This window comes from Saimiri boliviensis, chromosome 17 (genome assembly GCF_048565385.1).
Source record: "Saimiri boliviensis isolate mSaiBol1 chromosome 17, mSaiBol1.pri, whole genome shotgun sequence".
Classification (NCBI taxonomy): Eukaryota; Metazoa; Chordata; class Mammalia; order Primates; family Cebidae; genus Saimiri; species Saimiri boliviensis.
Genome location: NC_133465.1, coordinates 8,556,781 through 8,580,865, shown reverse-complemented (window position 1 = coordinate 8,580,865; position 24,085 = coordinate 8,556,781). Strand labels below are relative to the sequence as shown.

The window sequence follows — 24,085 nt, the reverse complement described above, 5'->3', positions numbered from 1 at the left end:
AGGGTCGGTGTTGTTGACGCAGCTCCCTTGGCGCTGGGGCTGGGGTGGGTGTGGGGGTGTCTCGGGCTCGGTGGGGAAGGATATGGTTGCCGTTCTTAAGCATCTGGTCTGAGGGGAAATGGGAAGACAGATGATCACTCACAGGGGCCCAGAGATCCACCAACCACAGAAACCTAAGCAAGGTGCTCTAGAAGAGGAGGGGAAAAAATTATCTTCTCAGATCCTGATGAATAGGCAGGGGCTGGATGGATTGAACATCTTATCTCCGGAGGAAGTCTGGGAACACTAGTCAGCTCCATTCCTGATCATTCCCACACTCTGCAGATCAGTGCCGCGTGCTTTGAGATAGATTTGTCCCAACCCCAGCACCCTTTTGTTTACAATTCACACAGTTACTTCAGGAGCCACATACTATGGCCATAAGATGTAGAAGCAGAGATCACGAAGTAACTCACTTCTCTAAATACCTTCCTCTGGAGACACGCCTATTTTAGAATAAGCTCCAATACGCTTCCTGTTCTGGAATTGGAAATGTTTCGCTAGTGTTACCCAGTTGACGTTACCTGGCTCTAAAATGGAAGGAGGATTCAGACCTCTGAAAAGTTTTAGCCTTTCTGGCCCGTACGGGGATCGAACCCGCGACCTTGGCGTTATTAGCACCACGCTCTAACCAACTGAGCTAACCGGCCAGTCTGCGAGATAAGCTTAAAATGAAGCTATGAAAACTTCTTGTTCAGTCCTCTATGGGAAAACCTTTAGTTGTAGGACTGCTTTATGATAAATGAAAACAGAATACGAAAACTGACTAGCTGAGCACCTGGAAGAGTAACAGACAAGCCATAGTACTGGCAAGTACAGATGATGCGACTGGTGTAATTGCAGATCGAGGCTCAAGTACGATGTGCACGAAGGGCAAAAAATCTGACAGCCTGTGGCAGCTGCACCGAGAGAGGTTAGGTGGTCACGTGAGTAAATCATATAGGCTGGAAGCTATGAGACTCTGCAACTCTCCTCGCAGAGTTTAGTGTTGGCAAAAGCCTGGAGAAACACAAAGGCACCGCTGGGATTCGAACCCAGGATCTCCTGTTTACTAGACAGGCGCTTTAACCAACTAAGCCACGGCGCCGCCGGAAGAGCACCTGGCATCTTATTTCCTTGGCCAGGTCAGCTCAATTCCAGCGAATGAATACAAGGGTGTCACATAACACTCGGATGCATTGGGAAAAGCGGAAAGCACGGATGCAGTTGGGAAAGACACGGAAACTGAATAGAGTCACTGGGAGTAACAAGAGAAGTCCTAGTTTTTATGCTACAAAACTGAATTCAAACCACAGCATTTCCTATGCCGACGAGGATGGGATTCGAACCCACGCGTGCAGAACACAATGGATTAGCAGTCCATCGCCTTAACCACTCGGCCACCTCGTCTGCAGACAGGTATCCGAGTCTCCCATCTCTGGGGCCTGAAATCTTATTCCTGCCTCTGGGGGCTCGCCTCTCCTGAAGTCTGCACATTTAGGGGAACCCCTTCAGCACTGGAAGGAAGACTCGCAAATCGGAGACGGATCTTCTCCCCTGCGTGATTGCCCGACCCTCCTCCCTCTACTGAGCGGCCTTGAATTCTTCCTGTTCCCAGGAGCCGCGGTAATACCGTCCAGAATTAAGGTACCTGGATCCATCGCAAAAATCTCCGCGAGACGGTTGTGCTGCCCAGACTGGGCGGCCTCGAAACGTCGTGCCAGAAGCCTCTCCGCTTCAAGCCCCAAAGAGATTGCTCCTTCTCTGACTTGAACGCCGAAGGTCGACTGTAGCTTAATACAGGAGTTAATAAGAGAAGGGAAAGGGGAAGGGAAAAAAAAAAAAAAAAAGCTCCTTTCTGACCCCGACGTGATTTGAACACGCAACCTTCTGATCTGGAGTCAGACGCGCTACCGTTGCGCCACGAGGTCGGCCGGCCAAACGCTTGCTCAGTTCTCCCTATGACCACTGTACGGCCAGGAGGCCACAGGAGGCCAGGGTCTGCTGATCGAGGCACGGATGGGCACCTAGGGAATTTCTGCCCCCTCTGAACACCTGCGGGGTCGTATCTGATCTCTCTGAGCGGCCCTGTAGGACGAGTCGGGCGGGTGGCACCCCAGGGCAGTGACTGGGATCCCGGCTCAGCGGTCTGTCCCGCCCGGCCCCCAGCGTCCTGCCAATGCCCAGAAAGAGGGTCCCGAGCTGATCACCAGGTGAACCCTAAGCTCACAGCCCAGCGGTAACGGACCTGCCTAGAAACAGATGGAAGGGTAGGAACCAGACGGGACGTGATGGAGCAGTGCCAGAGCCTAGGGCACCTGAAGGGGTGAGAGATTCGCTCCCCCAGCAGCAGGTCTCCTCACCGGTTGTACTTTTACAATCGCCTGCGGAGCCTTCGAATGTAGGCACGCACAACCCCCGGGTTCGGCAACTCCGATTTAAACGATCCAAAGAAGAGCTCTGACATCGGTATGTAAAATTTTGAAAAATATCGGTATTTCAACTGTTTCAGAGCACATAAATCTTGTATATATTTTGATGAGTTTTGATAAATACATAAACCTGCGTAACTCACAATTCTTTAAAAATATATGACATTTCCATCACTCAACGTTCTTGCATGTCCCTTCTCTACGGATCCCCACTCCTCCTTTGTTGTTCTAATCTCTGTTCTAATTTTTTCTGTTTTTGTGAGTCGGAGTCTTGCTCTGTCACCCAGGCTGCAGTGCAGTGGCAGGATCTCAGCTCACTGCAAACTCCGCCTCCCGGGTTCAAGCGATTCTTCTGCCTCAGTCTTCTGAATAGCTGGGACTACAAGCCCGCACCACCACACCCGACTAATTTTTGTATTTTTAGTGGACACGGGGGTGGTGGGATGGTGGTGGCGTTCAGCATGTTGGTCAGGCCAGTCTAGAACTCCGGACCTCGTGATCTGCCTGCCTCTGCCTCACAAATTGCTAGTATTATAGACAGACATGAGCCACTGCACCCGGCCTCTATTCTAATTTTGACCACCACAAACATCGGTATTTTCTTTTTCTTTTTCTTTAATATAAAGATGGGGTTTCACCATGATGGCCAGGCTGGTCTTGAACTCCTGACCTCAGGTGATCCACCCACCTCAGCCTCCCAAAGTGCTGGGATTACAGGCGTGAGACACCGGGCCCGGCCAACGTCGGTATTTTTTAAAGCTCCCCGGGTGAGACAAGATTGGAAACTGCTGAAGGGAAACACCTGGAGCTGGAAGACACCTCATTTGTTTCTTGAAAAATGAAAGGAGTTCAACAGGCCAAGATGGCACAAGAGGTTGTGGCTGTTATCTCATTCCTTCCCATCCAAGCCAAATTTGTACACAGCGGCTCTCTGGAAAGTTATCAGGGACCACAGAGGTGTCAAAGGCCACAGACATTCTCAGGCCTGGCCTTAACCAACTTCAGGCAACATCTTCTCCAAGAGCCTTCATTTCCCATGGTTGCCTTGACACTAGTTTGCTGGCCCTTCCCAAGTGGCTCCTCTCTCCCCTCTCTTCCTTCCTTCCTTCCTTCCTTCCTCCCTCCCTTCCTCCCTCTCTCTCCTTCCCTTCCTTTCTTTTTTTTCTTTTGTGACAGAGTCTCACTCTTGCCTAGGCTGGAGTGCAGTGGCCCGTTCTTGGATGACTGCAACCTCTGCCTCCTGGATTCAAGCGATTCTCTTTCCTCAACCTCCCAAGTAGCTGGGATTACAGATGTGCACCACCACGCCTGGGTAATTTTTTTATTTTTTTTTTAGTAGAGTCGGGGTTTCACCATGTTGGATAGGCTAGTCTGGAACTCCTGACCTCGGGTGATCCACCTGCCTCAGCCTCTCAAAGTGCTGGGATTACAGGCATGAGCCACATTGCCCAGCTCCAGTCTCTTTTTTGGTTCTCTCCGTAAATCCTCGGTTTCCTCTGGTAAGGTTTTCTCTCCTCATGCTACACACGTTCTATGGACTCAGCTATTTCCTGTGTGATGAGGGCTCCTGAATCTGGCTCCCACTTCTTGACTCAGATTTCTAGTGCCTGCTGATACCTTCACTTGTCCCTGCCATACTTCTTCCAGTCTTTCTGCACTTCCAGAGAGTGGCCAGGCCCCGACTGGGAGATGCATCCTTGACTCTTCCCTCCCCCTACGGTCTTACTTCCAGCCACCACATCCTGTCAATTCTATTTTCTCAATAATAATCCCCTTGTTGACCGACCCTCCTTCCCCATCCCACTGACAACCCCTCAGCCTCTCTTGCTGGATTGTTGTAGCAGACTCCTCTCTAATCTCCCTGCATCTGGAATAGCCAGAGAATCATCTTTTTTTTTTTTTGAGACGGAGTTTCGCTTTGTCACCCAGGTTGGGGTGCAGTGGCCTGATCTAAGCTCACTGCAACCTCTGCCTCCCAGACTCAAGCGATTCTCCTGCCTCGGCCTCACGAGTAGCTGTGACTACAAGAGAGCCACCACCACACCGGGCTATTTTTTCCCCCTTGTATCTTTTTTTTTTTTTTTTTTTGAGACAGAGTTTCGCTCTTGTTACCCGGGCTGGAGTGCAATGGCGCGATCTCGGCTCACCGCAACCTCCGCCTCCTGGGTTCAGGCAATTCTCCTGCCTCAGCCTCCTGAGTAGCTGGGATTACAGGCACACACCACCATGCCCAGCTGATTTTTTGTATTTTTAGTAGAGACGGGGTTTCACCATGTTGACTGGGATGGTCTCAATCTCTTGACCTTGTGATCCACCCGCCTCGGCCTCCCAAAGTGCTGAGATTACAGGCTTGAGCCACCGCGCCCGGCCAGTTAATTTTTATATTTTTAGTAGAGACGGATTTTCACCATGTTCATCAGGCTGGTCTAGAACTCCTGACCTCAGGTGATCTGCCCGCCTTGGCCTCCCAAAGTGCTGGGATTACGGACATGAGCTACTGCGGGCCAAATTTTCAAAAATAAAGTTTAAGAACAAATGCCCCATTATTTTTATAGAATTATAATTGTAGCGTTTCCCTTTTCACAGCATGTAGTATCTTGCGGATTTGTTTGCATGTCTGTTTTTGATCTCCCTGATGAAAATCCACCTACTAGGTAATCAGTAAATACAAAAAATATTTGTTGAAGAAATGAGAAATGCCTCTTCGGCTTATTTATAGTTTAGACTGGCTAAAGGCACTGAGATGGGGAGTGAGGAAGAGGAAGCGATTGTTTTCCTGGGAAATGGGCCGGGAGGACCCTTGAGGATGGGACTTGTCTGAGCATTGCAAGAAAAGAGAGCTTTCCGACAGCGGGGACCCGCGCTAAGGCCCAAAGGTCCTGAGGTCACCGATGATAAGAGCTTTTCGGACTGTAGCTGGGTATTGTCAGAGGCCCAGCACCTCCAAGAGATAAAGAAATCTGATTTGAGTTTCCGTTCCAGTCAGCTCCAAGCCTCCCAGGGATGCAGGGACTGTCCATTCCCTTCATCCACTCCCACCCTTTCCGGTCCCCTTGCTCTGCCATTTTTTGCACTCTGCAAATCCCTCACCAAACTGAGCAAAGTTAGTCTGAGAGAAATCGGTCTTCCTCAAGGAAAGTTCAGGCCTGGGGTCCTCAGACATCCAGGGGCTCGGTGACAATCCGTGACTGCTGAGCAGTCTAGGGACACTGCCTCTCCACGTTCGGGACCCTTGTTTCTGAGGCTCAGCTTGGTGGGAAGCTAAAGGCACGCGGAGGAGGGGAAGGGGAGCGTGTCTGATTCTTCGGCATGGCGGGGACCGGGACCGCAGCCCGGCATGGCGGTGGCGGCGGCCTCAGGAGATCCACAATTGTCAGTGTAGTGGGGGTTGGGGCCGCTCCCGGCATGGGCAACCGCGGAAGCCGAGGTGCCCCCAGGCTAGGCCAGGGTCGGTTTCCGTTCGTCGGTCCTGCGCGGGCAGATCGGGCGCTGCGGAGCCGTGCCACCTCGCACCCTCTCAGGAACAAAGGGCTTGGCTGGGCGCGGGTACCCATCCATTGGGTTAGAATCGCCTTCGGGGAACCCCTGAGCTGCGCAAGCCAGAAGAGGCCAGCAGCAGCGGGAAAATGTACTGCTCTCGCGAGGTTTTCCAAGAACGCGGCGCCGCGCCCGCGTACGCGGTTACCAAGGTAACTGGGCGGTGCCTGAGCGGGCGGGAAGCAGGCGTTCGGCTAGGTTTTGTCCGCTTGCCGGGAGACTTCAGGAGCCGCGCTCTTTGAACTTCCGGCCTCTGAGACCGCCGCGCCTGTCCCCGAGGGCCATGGGCCGGGTCTCGGGGCTCGTACCTTCTCGCTTCCTGACGCTCCTGGCGCATCTGGTGGTCGTCATCACCTTATTCTGGTCCCGGGTAAGAGCCACGGCTGCCATCCGTCCGCCCTTATTCCCACCTCGGAGTGGTCCCAGCCCCACCTTGCCCCTCTCCCAGTGTCTTACCCACTTGAGTCTTCTCGTTCCCCGCCGCCCCCAGGCCTGCCTCGCCGCCCGCCTCTTTTTCACTTCTCTTCCTCTCTGCCCTGCTCCCAGGACAGCAACATCCAGGCCTGCCTGCCTCTCAGGTTCACCCCCGAGGAGTATGAGAAGCAGGACATTCAGTGAGCTCTCTCGGAATGGGCTGGTCAGAACGAAGAGGTGGTGGGAGTGGAGGGTTCTTAGAAGTCCAAGGGCCTGAGGCTGTCCACTTCCTTTCTGCAGGCTGGTGGCCGCGCTCTCTGTCACTCTGGGCCTCTTTGCAGTGGAGCTGGCCGGTTTCCTTCTAGGAGTCTCCATGTTCAACAGCACCCAGAGCCTCATCTGTATCCTTTCTGCCTGCCCTCCTTTCCCACACGACCCATTTTCATCAGGACTCCCTTCAGCCATCTGACACCCTAGTGTCTGCTGTAACCAGTCTCTCCAGTTCAGAGATCTTCAAACGTGTGCTAAATCCTGCTGTTTACTAGGCACTTAACATCCCAAAATGAGAGTAAAACAGTTTTTGGCTAGGCACGTTGGCTCATGTCTGTATTCCCAGCAGTGTGGGAGGCCCAGGCAGGAGGATCACTTGAGGCAACATAGTAAGACCCCATGTCTACAAAAATAATAGTGATAATAAAAACTCCACTGTTTTTTTTTTTTTTTTTTTGCCATGAGGAGGAGGCAGACACATATCTCTAATTCAGTGTGATAAGCACGGTGCTATAGGAGTGTGTAAAGAGGGGTGGGTGCGGTGGCTCAGGCCTTTACTTCAAGCAACTTTGGGAGGCCGAGACAGATGGATCATTTAAAGTCAGGAGTTTGAGACCAGCCTGACCGACATGGTGAAACCCCATCTCTACTAAAAATACAAAAATTAGCTGGGCGTAGTGGTGCACGCCTGTAACCCCGGCTACTCGGAAGGCTGAGGCAGGAAAATTGCTTGAACCTGGGAGGCAGAGGTTGCAGTGAGCCGAGATCGCGCCACTGCACTCCAGCCTGGGCAACAGAGTGAGACTCCGTCAAAAAACAAACAAAAGGCCGGGCACGGTGGCTGAAGCCTGTAATCCCAGCACTTTGGGAGGCCGAGCCGGGTGGATCACGAGGTCGAGAGATCGAGACCATCCTGGTCAACATAGTGAAACCCCGTCTCTACTAAAAATACAAAAAACAAACAAACAAACAAAAAACTAGCTGGGCGTGGTGGCGCGTGCCTGTAATCCCAGCTACTTAGGAGGCTGAGGCAGGAGAATTGCCTGAGCCCAGGAGGCGGAGGTTGCGGTGAGCCGAGATCGCGCCATTGCACTCCAGCCTGGGTAACAAGAGCGAAACTGCGTCTCAAAAAAAAAAAAAGAGCCGGGCACGGTGGCTCAAGCCTGTAATCCCAGCACTTTGGGAGGCCGAGGCGGGTGGATCACAAGGTCGAGAGATCGAGACCATCCTGGTCAACATGGTGAAACCCCGTCTCTACTAAACATACAAAAAATTAGCTGGGCATGGTGGCACGTGCCTGTAATCCCAGCTACTCAGGAGGCTGAGGCAGGAGAATTGCTTGAATCCAGGAGGCGGAGGTTGCGGTGAGCCGAGATCGTGCCATTGCACTCCAGCCTGGGTAACAAGGGCGAAACTCCGTCTCAAAAAAAAAAAAAAAAGAAAAAGAAAAAAGAAAACAAACAAACAAAAGGTAGAAAGCACAATGGGAACTCAGAAATGGCAAAGGAAATGAGGCACGTGGGTCAGAGAACTGTGGACCAAGAGTACTAGGACACTGGAGGCTGATTCCAGCAGAGCATGTCAATTCGCTGTCAGCACTCCTGTGTGGCATGGTAGGAGAGTCTACTCTTACCTCTCATCTGAAGGGTCCAGGCTGGCTTCTAGATGTGGGATAGGCTAGCCTGAGGTCCCATTTATGCAGTTACTTCTGGTCTCTCCTCATATGACCGTCCTACAACTCAGAAGTCAGGGCTGCTGACTCTAGCCCTTGCAATATGGTGAGGGAGCAAGCGATGAACCTGAGTGCAGATGCCAACCCCACCACTGACCTTTTCTGACCCATCACTATCTGTCGATCCAAAGACTTTCCTTAACTCTGGTGTCTTCCCAAGCCATTGGGGCTCACTGTAGTGCATCCGTGGCCCTGTCTTTCTTCATATTCGAGCGTTGGGAGTGCACTACGTATTGGTACATTTTTGTCTTCTGCAGGTGTGGTAACACCCAATATTTGGGGATGAGGGAGGAAGGTTTACCGTATATCTGAAAGTTTTCCCTCACCCGCCCCCATCCCCCATGCATGAGATCCTGTGGTCTTTTTCATCCCCCATCCCCATGCCACCTGCCCTACACTTTCATGGGTGGGGTCTCTGGTTTAGATATTTGTGTATTTACATAGAAAGGATTTCTGAATCTACCACCTGCCTCGGTAGTGCCCTTCCAGCTGTCACTGAAATGGCTTTATTCATCGCCATCTTTGGGCTGAAAAAGAAACCTTTCTGATCACCTTCCTGACGGTCGCAGGCTGCAGGGGAGGCCGCTTCGTATTCCTGGAAGAAGGAAGGTATAGGCTTCAGTCTTCCCCTCGGAAACTGCTTCTGCTGGAGGTTATGTGTTGGAATAATTACCTCTGAAGTATGGGATTATCAGCATTGTATTTAGTGTTTTGTAATAAAATATGTTTGTAGTAAGATCAAGACTTATATACAGTTTTCAGGGGACAATTGGGATGGCTTAACTATTAAAGAAAAAAACAACTACGCTGTTTTCTAGTCCTGCAGAACGTAAGATTCTTAATATCGCTTCTAGTTTGGTTATTACGGTAGACGTCTGGCGGAAGGCAGTGGGCGGGGATATTTAAATAAAAGTGCGTACAGTTAGAACGTCCAGCACGTAAGTTACTGGAGCATTCTGGGAAGAAATAATTTATTCCTTTTCTGTAGCCGAATGAAAAAAATTACTTTAAAAGAGGTGCAAACAAATATAGCAATACAATTAGAAGGAGGCTAAGTAATAAGGGTCCTCGTACCGTCGCGTTGTATAGTCACCCTAGCTTATAACGGAATCTTTTTCACTGAGTGCGGAATGCCCGTAGTATGGGAGGTATCGTCAGGTGGGATAATCCTTACCTGTTCCTCCTTTGGAGGACAGATAGAACATGATGATTGGAGAGGCATGAAACGTGATTAACGTCTCTGCGTAATCAGGACTTGCAACACCCTGATTGCTCCTATCTGATTTCTCCTGACGATCACCTTTCTTCTGCTTGTTTTGTGTAAAAGGTTAGAATTTGTGGAAGCTTATTATTGTGTTTGGGTTGTTGGGTTTTGCTAGAGGCTTTTAAATTGTCGTGAATAATCGCTGAGGTTCGTCTGAGCTTAAAAATTGGGATTTGTCTTTCTGTTATTACTTCCTGGAATTAAGGAGTTGCAGTAATGCAAAATGGGCGTCTCTTTTTCTTTATTCTTCGAAGCTTACCTTTTCTCAGGAAACGCTGCACGTCGGTAACCGTAATGTTGTACCTATACGGTGGTTCCCCTTAGAATGTACAAAAACAGTATTTATTCAGTAGGAAAACTGTGTTTCGCTTGCTTACTTGCTTGCTTTCCTCTTCTCCACCCCCTGCTTTTGGGGGAAAATCTCGCTCTGCTGGAGTGCACCGCTCACTGAAACCTCAGCCTCCCGAAATCTACAGATTCTGCTGCCTTAGCCTTCCAGGTAGCTTGGATTACAGGCAGGTGCCACGATACCCGGCTATTTTTTTTTTAATTTTTGTTATTACAGGGTTTCACCACGTTGGCCAGGCTGGCTGGTCATGAACTCCCGACCTCAGGTGATCTGCCCCTCTCGGCCTCCCAAAGTGCCGGGATTACAGGCATAAGCCACTGCTTCTGGCCTTTTTATTTGTAAATTTTTTGCTGTCCATACTTTATACCAGTACAATTTATCATACAGTTATGTATAGATATATTTGTTTTTGGAGAGTTGGTTGTTAAACATCTACCAGTACACCCCCAAGGAACTGCTTGTCACCAATGACTTCTCATTCCCAAATCCAGACTCACTCCTCAGACTTGAACTTGACCTCTCTTCAGCGTATGGTATGTTGACCACCCTCCCTCTTTTTTTTTTTTTTTTTTTTTTTTTGAGACATTCCCACTCTGTTACCCAGGTTAGAGTCCAGCGGTGGGATTATGGTTCACTGCAGCCTTGAACTCCCAGGCTCAGATGATCCTCCCGAGTAGCTGGGATGACAGGTGAGCACCGCCATGCCCATAAGTTTTAAAATTTTCTGTAAAGACAAGTTCTCACTGTGTTGCCCAGGCTGATCCCAAATTCCTGGGCTCAAGCCGTCCTACCTGCTAGGCCTCCCAAAGTGCTAGGATTACAGGCATAAGCCACAGCGCCTGGCCCACTCCCCTCTTTTGCACTTTTTGCTTCCTTAGTTTTGGAACAATGGTTCCCCTGGTTTGCCTACCACTGTTCTGGTTGTTCCTTCTCACATTCATTCAATAAATAGTACCTGCAGTATGTCAGTTACAGGGGACATAATACTGGGTTGTCTCCTCTGCTTGCTCTGTAAGTGAGGGTAATCACTACTCCTCGGGTGACTTCATCCACCTCTTGTTTTCTTTTTTTTTTTTTTGGTTTTTTTTTTTTTTTTTTTTTTTTTTTTGAGACGGAGTTTTCGCTTGTTACCCAGGCTGGAGTGCAATGGCGTGATCTCGGCTCACCGCAACCTCCGCCTCCTGGGTTCAGGCAATTCTCCTGCCTCAGCCTCCTGAGTAGCTGGGATTACAGGCACGTGCCACCATGCCCAGCTAATTTTTTGTATTTTTAGTAGAGACGGGGTTTCACCATGTTGACCAGGATGGTCTCGATCTCTCGACCTCGTGATCCACCCGCCTCGGCCTCCCAAAGTGCTGGGATTACAAGCTTGAGCCACCGCGCCCGGCCCCACCTCTTGTTTTCTGACTTCAACTAGATGCTGCTTGTTTCCAGATTCCAGCTCGCTCCTGTGAGCCCTAGCCCAGGGCAAGGACTACAGGAACAAGCTCTGCAGTCAGACAGCCTGCTGGGTCCAAGTGCGGTTTTTTTTCTGTTCTTGGTTGTGTGGTGGGCAGGAGGTCACTTTCCCTCTCTCTTCCTCAGTTCCCTCATCCACACTCACTTTTTTTTTTTTTTTTGAAATGGAGTCTTGCTCTGTCATCCAAACTGGAGTGCAGTGGCGTGATCTGCAAACTGCACCTCCCAAGGTTCAAGCGATTCTCCTGCCTCATCCTCCAGAGTAGCTGGGATTACAGGCACCTGCCACTGCGCCTCGCTAATTTTTGTGTTTTTAGTAGAGATGGAGTTTCACCATCTTGGCCAGGCTGGTCTTGTGATCCACCCACCTCTGCCTCCCAAAGTGCTGGGATTACAGGCATGACCCACCGCACCTGGCCACGCTCACATTTTTTTTTTTTTTTTTTTTTTTGAGACGGAGTTTCACTCTTGTTACCCAGGCTGGAGTGCAATGGCGCGATCTCGGCTCACCGCAACCTCCGCCTCCTGGGTTCAGGCAATCCTCCTGCCTCAGCCTCCTGAGTAGCTGGGATTACAGGCACGCACCACCACACCCAGCTAATTTTTTGTATTTTTAGTAGAGACGGGGTTTCACCATGTTGACCAGGTTGGTCTTGATCTCTCGACCTCGTGATCCACCCGCCTCGGCCTCCCAAAGTGCTGGGATTACAGGCTTGAGCCACCGCGCCCGGCTTTTTTTTTTTTTTTTGAGACAGAGTTTTGCTCTTGTTACCCAGGCTGGAGTGCAATGGCGCGATCTCGGCTCACCGCAACCTCCGCCTTCTGGGCTCAGGCAATTCTCCTGCCTCAGCCTCCTGAGTAGCTGGGATTACAGGCACACGCCACCATGCCCAGCTAATTTTTTGCACCTTTAGTAGAGACGGGGTTTCACCATGTTGACCAGGATGGTCTCGATCTCTCGACCTCGTGATCCACCCGCCTCGGCCTCCCAAAGTGCTGGGATTACAGGCTTGAGCCACTGCACTCGGCCTAAAACTATAACATTTTAAACAAATGTGAGCCTGTAGCTGCTTCGGTTGCTTGTGTGGAAATGAAGCTATGCCAGAGGCAAGCATAGTTGAAAAACAGAGAAACAGATTCCCGATGATATCTTTTGAGTACCTGGATCCTGCTGATCTAGCTGTGTTCTAGTTACAAGAGTCTTCCTTTTAGTTTAATCTGTTTGAGGAAGGTTGGCAAGTCTCTTGGTCATTATGTCCATCACAGCAAAGATCATGCTGTTTTAACAATCCCTTTTCTGTTTATTATTGTAGCTTCTGATATCAGCACAATGCCTGGCATTGTAGAACGGAAGAGCCCTCACTTAACAAATGAGAAAAATGAGGTCCCAGGAGAAAGGCATTTGCTCTAGGACACCATGCAGAGTGGGAGAGCTCTGGACTTGACCACTCTTGGACTTGAACCCAAGTCTCCTGGCTGTTAGGCCAAATCAGTTGACTCAGTTCAACAAATGTTTATTGAACACCAGAGCCAGGTTCTAGGCTTGGCATGTAATATGGAAAGTAATAAAGAAGATGTCAGGTGGGTGCAGTGCCTGTAATCCCAGAACTTTGGGAGGCCGAGGTGGGCGGATCACCTGAGGCCAGGAGTTCGATACTAGCCTGGCCAACATGGTGAAACCCCCGTCTCTACTAAAAATACAAAAATTAGCTGGGCTTAAAGGCAGGCACCCATAATCCCATCTACTCAGGAGGCTGAGGCAAGAGAATCACTTGAACTCAGAGGCAGAAGTTGCAGTGAGCCGAGATTGCACAACTGCACTCCCACCAGAGTGAGACTCAGTCCCCCGCCAAAATAGGAAGATGTGGCTTTTTGACAACCTCTCTATCTGGAGAGGCATTCCTCCCTCTTTCAAAACAAAAGGAGCTTGTTTTTTGTTTCTTTGAGACAGAGTTTCACTCTTGTTGCCCAGGCTGGACTGCAATGGCACAATCTCGGCTCACCGCAACCTCCGCCTCCCAGGTTCAAGTGATTCTCCTGCCTCAGCCTCCTAAGGAACTGGGGTTACAGGCACGTGCCACCATGCCCGGCTAATTTTGTACTTTTAGTAGAGGTTGGGTTTCTCCATCTTGGTCAGGGTGGTCTAGAACTCCCAACCTCTGGTGATCCGCCCACCTTGGCCTCCCAAAGTATTGGGATTACAGGCATGAGCCACCACGCCCGGCCAGAAGGAGCTTGTTAAACCCAGTGAATCTCTACTGAATGGAGGGTTGGAGAGTGAGGGACTGGAACCAGGAGTCCTTCCAGGCATCTAATCCCAGGAGACTCTAATCTGCCTATGTCTTCTCTCGCCCACATAGGGCTCTGTCATGTGGTACCCCCACCACCCACACTGCTCTGCTTTCCAGTGGCCAGGGCCTGGGCCTGCTCTGTTGCTGTGACAGGAGCCGGTTTCCTGGTCAAACCAGTAACCAGTGATCAGTGCTTCACCAGTGCAACTAGGACTGTCCGTACAGAACACTGGGCACATAGGCTCTGCCCAAACCCTTCCCATTAGCAGTCTACCTCCTCCTGTGCACTCACCATCGTTCATTATTCATTTGCCTGCCTTGTTGCTGGCACTGTACTTGGTACTTTTTCAGAGAGAACTGCGCATATTAAAAAGATACCACTTTAGGTGTTTATATTATGCTTTAATACAAAAAGAGACACATTCTTGGCTGGGTACACTGGCTCATGCCTGTAAATCAGCACGTTGGGAGCCTAGACAGGCAGATCACTTGACGTCAGGAGCTCACAAACAGCGTGGCCAACATAGTGAGACTCCATCTCTACTAAAAATGGAAAAATTAGCTGTGTGTGGTGGTGCACACCTGTAGTCCCAGCTACAGGCCGAGGCAGGAGAATCGCTTGACTCTGGAAGGCAGAGGTTGCAGTGAGCCGAAATCATGCCACTGCACTCCAGCCTGGGCGACAGACCAACATTCCGTAACAACAACAAAATTAGCCAGGCATGGTGGCACGCACCTGTAATCCCAGCTACTTGCGAGGCTGAGGCGGGAGAATCGCTTGAACCTGGGAGGCAGAGGATGCAGTGAGCTGAGATCACACCACCACACTCCAGCCTGGGCCAGAGCAAGACTACATCTCAAAATAAATAAATAAATAAGAAGTCTCTATGTATATGTTTGTGTATGCACCAACTATGTCTGGAGAATTTACAAGACTAGAGACAGGAGCTATGACAGTGTGGGGGTACCAGATAGTTCAGAACAAGGGCTCACCGACCCTTCTTTCATACCTTTTGAATTTTTCAATATGAAGATTACCTATTTTTAATAATTACTACTCTCCGATATATGGAGAAGATATTGCATTCTGGATTGAAAACAAAATAAATATAACAAAAAGCTCTTTCCCCGCCCAAAAAAGGAGGGCACTTGAAACCTTCCAGAAAGTTAAACAGAAAGGCAAAACAACAACAAAAAAAATGAGTTGAAAGGTAGCCAAAGGAACTTTAGCTTTCTATTTAATATTTTATTATTTATTTACTTGTGTTTATTTATTTATTTTTTGAGATGGAATCTCACTCTGTTGCCAGGCTGGAGTGCAGTGGTGCCACCTCAGCTCACTGCAACCTCCGCCTCCTGGGTTCAAGCGATTCTCCTGTCTCAGCCTCCCAAAGTGCTGGGATTTATAGGCCTGAACCACTGCATCTGACTTGCCTGACCATATTTATTTTTATTCATTTATTTTTTTTTTAGGTGGAGTCTTGCTCTGTCACCCAGGCTGGAGTGCAGTGGCTCGGCTCACTGCAACCCCCATCTCCCGGGTTCAAGTGATTCTCATGCCTCAGCCTCCTGAGTAGCTGGGATTACAGGTGCCCACCACCACGCCCAGCTAATTTTTATATTTTTAGTAGAGACAGGGTTTCTCCATGTTTGCCAGGCTGGTCCCAAACTCCTGACTTCAGGTGATCCACTGCTTTGGCCTCCCAAAGTACTGGGATTACAGGAGTGAGCCACTGTGCCTGCCTCTATGTTTAATGTTTTTACATTTTATGAGGAGCATGCAGCCAGGTTTACATGATTAAGAAACGAATTGAGGCTGGGTGCAGTGGCTCACGATTGTAATCTCAGCACTTTGGAAGGTGAAGGCCAGTGGATCGCCTGAGGTCCTGAGTTTGAGATCAGATGGGCCAACATAGTGAAACCCTACAAATAGAAAAATTAGCCAGTCATGGTGGCTCACACCTGTAATCCCAGCTAGTTGGTAGGCTGAGGCATGAGAATCGCTGGAATCCAGAAGGCAGAGCCTGCAGGGAGCCAAGCTTGTGCCACTGCTTTCCAGTTTGGGTGACAGAGGAAGACTGTCTCAAAAAAATAATTAAAAGGTCGGGTGAGGGGGTGGCCTGTAACCCAGCACTTCGGGAGGCCAAGGTGGGCAGATCACCTGAGGTCAGGTAACCAGCCTGGCCAACATGGTGAAACCCTGTTGTCTACTAAAAATACCAAAATTAGCCAGCTAGAAGAACGTGGTGTCTCACACCTGTAATCCCAGCACTTTGGGAGGTCGAGGCGAGTGGATCACCAGGTGAGGAGTTCCAGACCAGCCTTGCCAACATGGTGAAACCCCATCTCTACTAAAAATTCAAAAATTTGCTGGGCATGGTGGCAGGTGCCTGTAATCCCAGCTGAGGCAAGAGAATTGCTTGAACCTGGGAGGCAGAGGTGGCAGTGAGCTGAGACCATGCCAAGACTCCGTCTCAAAAAAGAAAAAGGGGGGTGGGGTGGGGAAGTGGGATGACACAAAAAAAAAAAAAAGAAAGAAAGCCAGCCATGGTGGTGGATGCTTCTAATCCCAGGGATTCGGTAGGCTGAGGCAGGAGAATCTCTTGAACATGGGAGAAGGTGGTTGCAGTCATGGTTGCAGTCAGCCAAGATTGAGCCATTGCACTCCAGCTTGGGCGACAGGGGAGACTGTGTCTCGAAAAAAATAAAGAATAAAAATAAACAAAAAACAAATCGAGCACATGCATGGCAATCCACGCCAAGCGTCTGGCACACGGTGGGTCCCTGGAGTGTCTCCTCCTACCGGGAGTCCAGAGCTAGACGGGCAGCTGTGAGAACCTTCTGGCCTGGGGAGGGGGGCGCTCAGCAGACATCACAGCTGATTGCAATGGTGGGGACTGGCCTTTCTGTTCTTCGTTATAAGGACTTTACTTCACAAGCTGCATTGAGGGAAACACAAGGCCTGTGAAATTAATTGTATAAGTTCAGTCAGGTTTGACTCATGTGGATGGAGCTAGTTCATGAGTCAGTTGTGTGGGAATGACCCAGTCTCCTTCGATCCCAACTTCTAAACCAGTAATTGTCTGAAGAGAAAAACATCAAAAAATAAAAAATAGGCCGGGCGCGGTGGCTCAAGCCTGTAATCCCAGCACTTTGGGAGGCCGAGGCGGGTGGATCACGAGGTCGAAAGATCGAGACCATCCTGGTCAACATGGTGAAACCCCGTCTCTACTAAAAATACAAAAAACTAGCTGGGCGTGGTGGCGCATGCCTGTAATCCCAGCTACTTAGGAGGCTGAGGCAGGAGAATTGCCTGAGCCCAGGAGGCGGAGGTTGTGGTGAGCCGAGAACGCGCCATTGCACTCCAGCCTGGGTAACAAGAGCGAAACTCCGTCTCAAAAAAAAATAAAATAAAATAAAATAAAAAAATAAAAAAATAAAAAATAGGCTGGGCGTGGTGGTCCACGCCTGTAATCCCAGCACTTTGGGAGGCCAAGGTGGGCAGATCACCTGAGGTCAGGAGTTCAAGACCAGCCTGGCCAACATGGTGAAATCCCACCTCTACTAAGCAAACAAAACTGGGCATGGTGGCGGGTGCCTGTAATCCCAACTACTGGAGAGGCTGAGGCAGGAGAATTGCTGGAACCTGGGAGGTGAAGGTTGCAGTGAGCCCGAGATCACGCCATTGCACTCCAGCCTGGGTGACAAGAGTGAAACTCCATCTCAAAAATAAATAAATAAATAAATAAAATAAAAGAAAGCCGTTATGAAAGTGTGGTCTCTGTTGCCTACATCACAATCACCTTGAGCCCCTCCTACATCCTTTGAATGAGTCTTGGGGGTGTGCCCTAGACATTCATCGGCCCATTCCTGCAGCTGGTACATGTAGAAGCCAAATCTGAGTTATGCAAATACATTATTTTCCTATAATTCAGCTCACCTCTATTTGGGTCTTCATTTTACCTGCCTGCAGAAAACATTCTCACTCACTTCCAGGTGAACTCAGTCATCCCACTCCTTCTCCCACCTCCACCACTGATCTAAATTTGGGGAGTTCCTCTGAGCCACAGCCTAGGTGGGGTGGGCTGGGGAGACGCTGCTGGGTGAGAGCCCTCTCTCTTAGAGGAATCCTGGCCCCCTCATCTCCGTGGGTCACACATGCCCTAGTTTCTACTCTGCTGCTGCCACCCCCACAATCCAACAGCAGCAGCACAGCCCCTGGCCTTGACAATGTATCTGGGGCTCTGTCCCTTCCACATCACCCCCAAACCAGGGTCAAACGCCTTGTGTGGCTCTGCACTAGACTCCCGGGTAAGTGCAGCATGTCCAACTTGTGGCCGGGGTGCTTCCTGTGCCTGCCTCTTCCAATCCTCCCTGTCTTATTTATACCCAGGCAGACACTGAGGCTTTTGAACTTAAAAGGCTGGAAATTTGGCATCTTTTTTCTCTGACTAGAAAGCAGAATCGTCTCAAGACCAAAAAGCAGGAGACAGCATCCCATAGCATGATCTGAGACCCCTGTGGAAGCTGCTCTTCTCTTTCTCGTCACATAGGCTGAGCCACCGAGGACTGTCAGTCAGTGCACAAGGACCAGGGACTCGGCTGCTCCTCTGAGGAGGAGGAAGCCAAGAGTATCTTCCTTAGATTGGGCTCAGTTCCCACACCCAGCACACATATTCCCTGCTCACTCACCTCCCCCAGACAGCTGGGAAATGACACCTCTGGTGACAGAGCCAGTGCCTGGGCTTCTGCGGGGATGGGGTGGGGCACTGCAGTGGGGGAAGATCTCACACCCAGAGGCCCTGGGAAGCCGGAGTGGGGGAGGGATGAAGCTGGCTCCTGTTTATCTTAGAGATCAAGGCCACCAGCCTCCCTGCCCCTTTCAGGGATGTAGTAAGCACCCCCACCCCAGGGCCAAAGGGCCTCTCCTAAAATGCTTCCTGCACCCTTGAGGCTTGCTTTTGACACCCTGCACTCTACCAGAGCGACAGCTTCCCTGGTCCCATCTTCTCGGATAAGCTCGTGGGAGTGTGTACAGCTGCTGGGTGCGCTTAGAGGGCCTAATGGAGACCAGCCCCAGATGGACCAGCGGTAGGTAATCTCCTACCATGTTATCCACATCAAGCCATTTAACAAATAGGGATTTAGTACCTATATGTGCAATGTATTTGGGGTCCAGAGAGAGGAGGGCAATTGTCCAAGGTCACACCTGCGAGGTGAATACGCTTGTAAAGCAGCACCCTGTAACCTGTTCCCCCTGTGCCTACTACTAAAGAAAAAAAAAAAATAAGAGAAAAAGGCTTTTTTGGTTTTTGTTTGGCCCAGGCCCCGTGCCTGGGACCAAAGCCTGAGTCCTTCCCTGCAGTCGGGGTCGCGGACCCAAGCCTGGGGCAAAGCTAGGTCTTGGCCAGCCAGCAGCCTACCTACCACGTGAAGCAGCCCCCACGAACCCACCATCCCCGGCAGCCTTGTTTCCTCCTCCTCGGGGTTCTCAGCCCACCTCCATCGGCCTTGCTCCAGCAGCTAAGCACCCCTAGTCTGAACTTCAATCGTGAGGCGGGGCAGCCCCTCCTCACCTACTGTAGACACTCCCCGTCCCCTGCTCCCCGGACTAGTTTGGGCCGGAAGAGCCTGCCTCATCCTTTCTTCCTACCCTCCTACCCAGAGGCTAGGGACCCCAGGCTTCCTCTGAGACATCCACCAGCGGGGTGATGGGGTGGGACCAAGCTCCCCCACTCCCCTCCACCCTAGCAGCAGGGTCCCCGCTCTTGGCATTGCCCCAGCACCTGATTTCCCAACCCCAGCCCATTCCAAGTGCTGAAGGCGGGTCGCTCGGTGCTGGGGCCTGGGCGCGGGGAGAGACCTTGGGCTGTGCGGGGTGCAGGCTGGTTTACTGGGATCACGATTGCGGGGACGGTCTGGGGCTTAGGTGTGGGGCCGGGCTGCGGTGTTCCCTAAGGAGCAGGTAGCAGAGGGTTTGGGGGCGGCTGTGGAAGGCTCTGGGCAGACAGGCGGGGTGGCGGTGGGTTTGGGGAAGCCGCAACGGTCCACCTTGCGGTCCTTCGAGTGCCGAAAGAACTGCCCCGGCGCTGGGGCTCCAGGCCCGAGGCCCCGCCCGGCACGACCCCCACACGGCAGCGCCCCGCCCCCGGCCCAGCTCCCGTTGCGTCGCCCGCGGAGCCCCGCCCCCGCCTGCAGTGCCCGGATGCGGGTGACGCGCGGCCGCCATCTTGCCGTCCCGGGCAGCCAGCGCCAGTCGGAGCCAGCGCTAGCCGCCGCCGCCATCACTGCCGCTGCCAAGTCCTCCGCCCGCTGCCCCCGCCATGTGAGTCGGCTGCCCGCCACCCCCGCCGCGCTTCCCCGCGCCGGCCGCCGCCCTTGGCAACCGGCCTCGGGGAGTGCCCGGGGTCTCGCCCGCTTCCCCCGCGTACCCCGCGACCCAGGGCCAGGCCCAAGCCGGTGACTGCGCGCAGGCGGCCGAGGAGCCCCGCGTCCCGGGCTGGCCGGCTCGGGCGATGGCCCCGGGAAGGAGCTGACTCGGTGTCTTCCTGCCCCGCCCCGCTCCTGTCACCGCGGCCGCCTGTCTTTTCGGGTCGACCCCTGTCGCATCTGTGAGGTCGCCCTCATTTGACAGGCGGGGAAACTGAGGCCGGGGGGGAGGAGGGGCTCGCTCAAGGTCACGCAGCTCATCGGCGGCGGGGCTGGACCGAGACCAGGGCTTCCATCGGGTGGCCTTCCTTCCGAAAAGGAGGACTGGAGGGACGAGGATGGACAGGTGGATGGGCGGAGCCCTGGCTGTGGGGCAGGGAGGCTCCGGGCCCTGGATCTTAATCAGTCCCTGCTCCTCAGGTCTGCTACTGCTGCCACGGCCCCCCCTGCCGCCCCGGCTGGGGAGGGTGGCCCCCCTGCGCCCCCTCCAAACCTCACTAGTAACAGGAGACTGCAGCAGACCCAGGCCCAGGTGGATGAGGTGAGTGTGGGGGGAGTCAAAGGCAGCCGGAAGGACCCTGGGGATTGGCATATAGGTGTAGGGTCCATGTTGGTTTGGGAGTGATGACGCTTCACACCTGTGGGTTTGCGGACAAAGATACCATGCCCCATCCCTGTCTCCCTGTCAGCACGCACTTGAAAGGGCACTAGGGGTGTTAATCAGCTTTGCTAGCCTGGGGTGTGCCCGCTTGGGCAGGTGTGCTCTGATGATGGACAGAGCGCCCAGGGCTCCATAGAGAGAGCGTGTTGCTATGGCATCTGAAGTGTCGGCAGCATGCCCCTGATGTGTGCTCCTTGCATGTCTCCAGGTGTGCTAGGCATGTTCTGTGTGTGTCCTTGGCATGTTAACCTGGCAGCATCAGGGTGCATGTTCCATGCATGGCACGGTGGGCACATGTTTGAAGATTGCCCTCACTGAGGTGGGCCTTGGCACACCCCCCTGCCTCGTGGGCCCCTCTCCCAGGTGGTGGACATCATGAGGGTGAACGTGGACAAGGTCCTGGAGCGGGACCAGAAGCTATCTGAGCTGGACGACCGTGCGGACGCGCTCCAGGCGGGGGCCTCCCAGTTTGAAACAAGTGCAGCCAAGCTCAAGCGCAAGTACTGGTGGAAAAACCTCAAGGTAAGGGTGGGGACAGGTAGGGGACTGGTGGGTGAATGGAGTATCATGATTTGTCTCACTGATCCTCCCCTCTCACCCCCAGATGATGATCATCTTGGGAGTGATTTGCGCCATCATCCTCATTATCATCATAGGTGAGTAGGGTGGGAATGGCCGGGGCCCTTTTCCTGGAGAGGTTCCCCCAGTGGATTCTGGGTTTTAAAGGTCATTAACCTAGTTTTACTCTTCAGCCAAAACCACACATAGCTGCTAATGGCAATTCTGATTCGTCTAGAGTCAAAAACTTTTGATGTTATTTAGCTTGCAGTTTGCCTGGTTCTGGACAGTTTTTGTTAACATTTGGAAAAAGGAAGGCTGATGTATCCATTAAGGACCCTTTAGGCCTAAGAGCCCAGTCCAAGAACCCTGGAACTGATGAGTGGGAGAAAGGAAAGGCCCAGGGGCTTGAGACATGACCAGGAAGCCAACCACCCCGTGATTTGAAAGCTTGTGGTCTCAGAGGCTCAGAGGATTAGCATCTATGGCCTCACAGCCATACCGTGGAGTTGAAGGGACCTCAGAACCTACTCGTCTAGCCCCTTGCTTTGTAGATGAAGAAACTGAGGCCCAGAGAGGGGAAGGGGTGTCAACCAGCTGGGGAGTGGGGAGGATTGGAGCAGGGCCAGGCCTGACACATTGCTTTCTTTCTTTCTCTCTTTCTCTCTCTCCCTCCCCTCTCCCTCTTCCTTATCTTCTTCCTCTCTCTCCACAGTTTACTTCAGCACTTAAATCCCCGAGGAGTCTGCCCTGCCTAGAGAAGGGCCTCTCCCCCCACCCTCAGCCGTTCCTTCACCTCTCAGCCATATCTTTCAGTCCCCCTCCCCTGGATCCGTGTGTGTGTGTCTGTGTGTGTGTCCCCCTGTAAATAGCCAGCTGTTATTTATACATATATAATATTATATATATTTGGTCTGTTTGTAGTTTTATTACTAGAAGATTTTTCCGGTTGTCCTTAACACCCCTCCCTGAGGTTCCCTGCACCTCCTCTCTCTTGCCTTCCTTTCCTTTCCCTTTCTTCCTGACTAGCCCCAAGTCCCTTCATTTGCATCTGCTATGCAATAGTCCCTCTCCTCTCCTCCTTCCCTCGGATTTAGCTGATCCTTCCTCCCACCCTGGCCTTCCTTTCCTCCTCCCTCTCCCCTTCTTCCTGCTCCCTCTGCTCCGCCCTCAAAAAAAAAAAAAAAACGAAAAGCACCTGTCCGGGCTTCCTTAGGTGCATCTTCTTTGCATCCATTAGGAGGCTCTGAGACTGGCCCCACTTGGTCCTAAGAATCCCAAGGTCTTTGGGAGCGTCCAGCATGTTAATTAGCGTATCATTGCATACTGCAGTCTCTTTCCATTTCTTTTTGTTCCATCACTCCTCTCTTAATCTGTGTTTCTTATTTTTACTGAGGAGTTAGTCCCCATTAGTACTTGTATTACCTTTTCATTTGCACGACATTACTTGCAGGTGGTGGGAGCCTGGGCTTTTGGGGAATCAGGCTGCTCTGGCCCCCAGCATTGCCTCCTTCTAGCCCTCTAGTCCAGTTTGCCTCCCTTACCCTCATTTTCCAAACCTCTTGTGCCCCCCTCTCCCTCCCCCAGCTGGTGTGTGAGTGTCTTGGAGTTCAGTATGTTATGATGGACCAATAATTCTGCCACTCGGGGTCTTTCCCCACATTCCTGCTCCCCAGTTTTCATGTGGGGCACTCAACTGACATTCCCATGGGGTTTCCCTCCCTCCCATCTGCCTGATCCACCTCCTCCTCCCAGCAGGAGAGTTGGGGGTTGGCCACAATTGATCTCTTGGGAGGGGTGGCTACCAGTGTGGGGGGGGGTCATCACTGCCTTGGGGAGGAGTGGGGCAGGGCAGAGAATCCCCCCAGTTCCTGCCTGAAATCTCTGGCTTCACCCCTGCTGGGGGTTGGACTGAAAACCCTCCTTCCCAATTTGGGGGGTGTTGCCCCCGTCACTGCCCAGCTCCTCTGACTGCCCCTGCCCTGAATTTAGGGTGGGGGTACTAGTCACTGCCAATGTGTGTATGGGACTTGCTGGAAAATGAGGATCCTTGCCCCTCTCCAGGGCTATTTGAACCCAGAGAGAGCTGTCCTCTCATTGGGTGAAGTGATAGAGGAAGGGTCTATTGTCTTTTTAAATGGCACAATTTTAAGGGTCTGAGGGTACAGTCCCTTAACCTGCCACGGGAGGGGGGCCCCCAAACACTCTTCCCCCCACACTCGAGATTTTTTGTGTGGAGGGGTAGCAGGGATATCTAAGCTGTGGTGTGAAAGGGTAGGAGAGATGCTGGGGGTGGGGGTGCTGTGTTCTAGACCCCCCATATTATCCCAGTGTCCCCTGCCCCCCTCTTCCCCCACCCCATTCCCCCAATTCTGTGGCGCATCCAGATTGTGAAAATGTACAATAAATGTGTAATGAGTAACCAGGTGTTGTCTGTTCTAAGATCTTTATTGTTTTCTCTATCTTTTTTGTGGGGGGAGAGTAAGATCTTTTCTTAACCAATGGGAAGAATATGGGATCCGAAGGTATGCCAGGACGGTGGAGAAGATGCATTGGTAAAGGACTGGACTTAGGCCCTGACCTTGGGCAGGGCAAAGTGTGATTCCCAAAGTGGCCACAGGGGGGCACTAGGCGTTGGTAATGGGAAGTGTCACAGCCAACTCCTGTGTCTC

The 24,085-nt window shown here is 51.8% G+C and overlaps 2 protein-coding genes and 5 non-coding genes across 10 annotated transcripts; 3 read left to right on the top strand and 4 right to left on the bottom strand.

Annotated features, from left to right (window-relative positions):
* Positions 1-615: 615 nt before the first annotated feature.
* TRNAI-AAU (transfer RNA isoleucine (anticodon AAU)) lies at positions 616-689 on the bottom strand. Its single transcript has one exon. It is a non-coding gene; the product is annotated as a tRNA-Ile (tRNA).
* A 363-nt stretch (positions 690-1,052) lies between these two features.
* TRNAT-AGU (transfer RNA threonine (anticodon AGU)) lies at positions 1,053-1,126 on the bottom strand. Its single transcript has one exon. It is a non-coding gene; the product is annotated as a tRNA-Thr (tRNA).
* A 220-nt stretch (positions 1,127-1,346) lies between these two features.
* Positions 1,347-1,428, bottom strand: TRNAS-GCU (transfer RNA serine (anticodon GCU)). The gene has a single exon. It is a non-coding gene; the product is annotated as a tRNA-Ser (tRNA).
* A 449-nt stretch (positions 1,429-1,877) lies between these two features.
* On the bottom strand, positions 1,878-1,949 carry TRNAW-CCA (transfer RNA tryptophan (anticodon CCA)). The gene has a single exon. It is a non-coding gene; the product is annotated as a tRNA-Trp (tRNA).
* A 4,183-nt stretch (positions 1,950-6,132) lies between these two features.
* On the top strand, positions 6,133-9,208 carry TMEM107 (transmembrane protein 107). Of its 3 annotated transcripts, none has more exons than XM_010339827.2 (5): positions 6,133-6,357; positions 6,534-6,601; positions 6,702-6,802; positions 8,564-8,639; positions 8,882-9,208. In XM_010339827.2, exons 1-5 carry the CDS (start codon positions 6,271-6,273, stop codon positions 8,949-8,951), a joined length of 402 nt encoding a protein of 133 aa, XP_010338129.1. In that variant the 5' UTR covers positions 6,133-6,270; the 3' UTR covers positions 8,952-9,208. The 3 variants fall into 3 exon arrangements, with proteins under 3 accessions (XP_010338129.1, XP_010338130.1, XP_003929260.1); XM_010339828.2 differs by having other exon boundaries at positions 8,564-8,660; positions 8,848-9,208; XM_003929211.3 differs by having other exon boundaries at positions 6,134-6,357; positions 8,564-8,660.
* Positions 9,209-9,554: 346 nt separating this feature from the next.
* LOC120367020 (U8 small nucleolar RNA) lies at positions 9,555-9,687 on the top strand. The gene has a single exon (XR_005581521.1). It is a non-coding gene; the product is annotated as a U8 small nucleolar RNA (small nucleolar RNA).
* Positions 9,688-19,961: 10,274 nt separating this feature from the next.
* Positions 19,962-23,838, top strand: VAMP2 (vesicle associated membrane protein 2). 2 transcript variants are annotated; one of them, XM_039476715.2, is made up of 5 exons: positions 19,962-20,090; positions 20,615-20,735; positions 21,219-21,377; positions 21,460-21,511; positions 22,129-23,838. In XM_039476715.2, coding segments are annotated over exons 1-5 (351 nt in total). In that variant the 5' UTR covers positions 19,962-20,088; the 3' UTR covers positions 22,146-23,838. The 2 variants fall into 2 exon arrangements, with proteins under 2 accessions (XP_039332649.1, XP_003929259.1); XM_003929210.4 differs by lacking the exon at positions 19,962-20,090 and adding an exon at positions 20,092-20,540.
* Positions 23,839-24,085: the final 247 nt, after the last annotated feature.

Excerpts from the sequence above, each read along its gene's own strand:
- TMEM107 (XM_003929211.3), top strand. The coding sequence starts at position 6,271 with ATGGGCCGGGTCTCGGGGCTCGTACCTTCTCGCTTCCTGACGCTCCTG. Across the intron at positions 6,803-8,563 it reads CAGCACCCAGAGCCTCATCT|CCATTGGGGCTCACTGTAGT; the intron begins GTATCCTTTCTG and ends TGTCTTCCCAAG. Across the intron at positions 8,661-8,881 it reads TACATTTTTGTCTTCTGCAG|TGCCCTTCCAGCTGTCACTG; the intron begins GTGTGGTAACAC and ends CTGCCTCGGTAG.
- VAMP2 (XM_003929210.4), top strand. Across the intron at positions 20,736-21,218 it reads CCCAGGCCCAGGTGGATGAG|GTGGTGGACATCATGAGGGT; the intron begins GTGAGTGTGGGG and ends CCCCTCTCCCAG. Across the intron at positions 21,378-21,459 it reads ACTGGTGGAAAAACCTCAAG|ATGATGATCATCTTGGGAGT; the intron begins GTAAGGGTGGGG and ends TCTCACCCCCAG.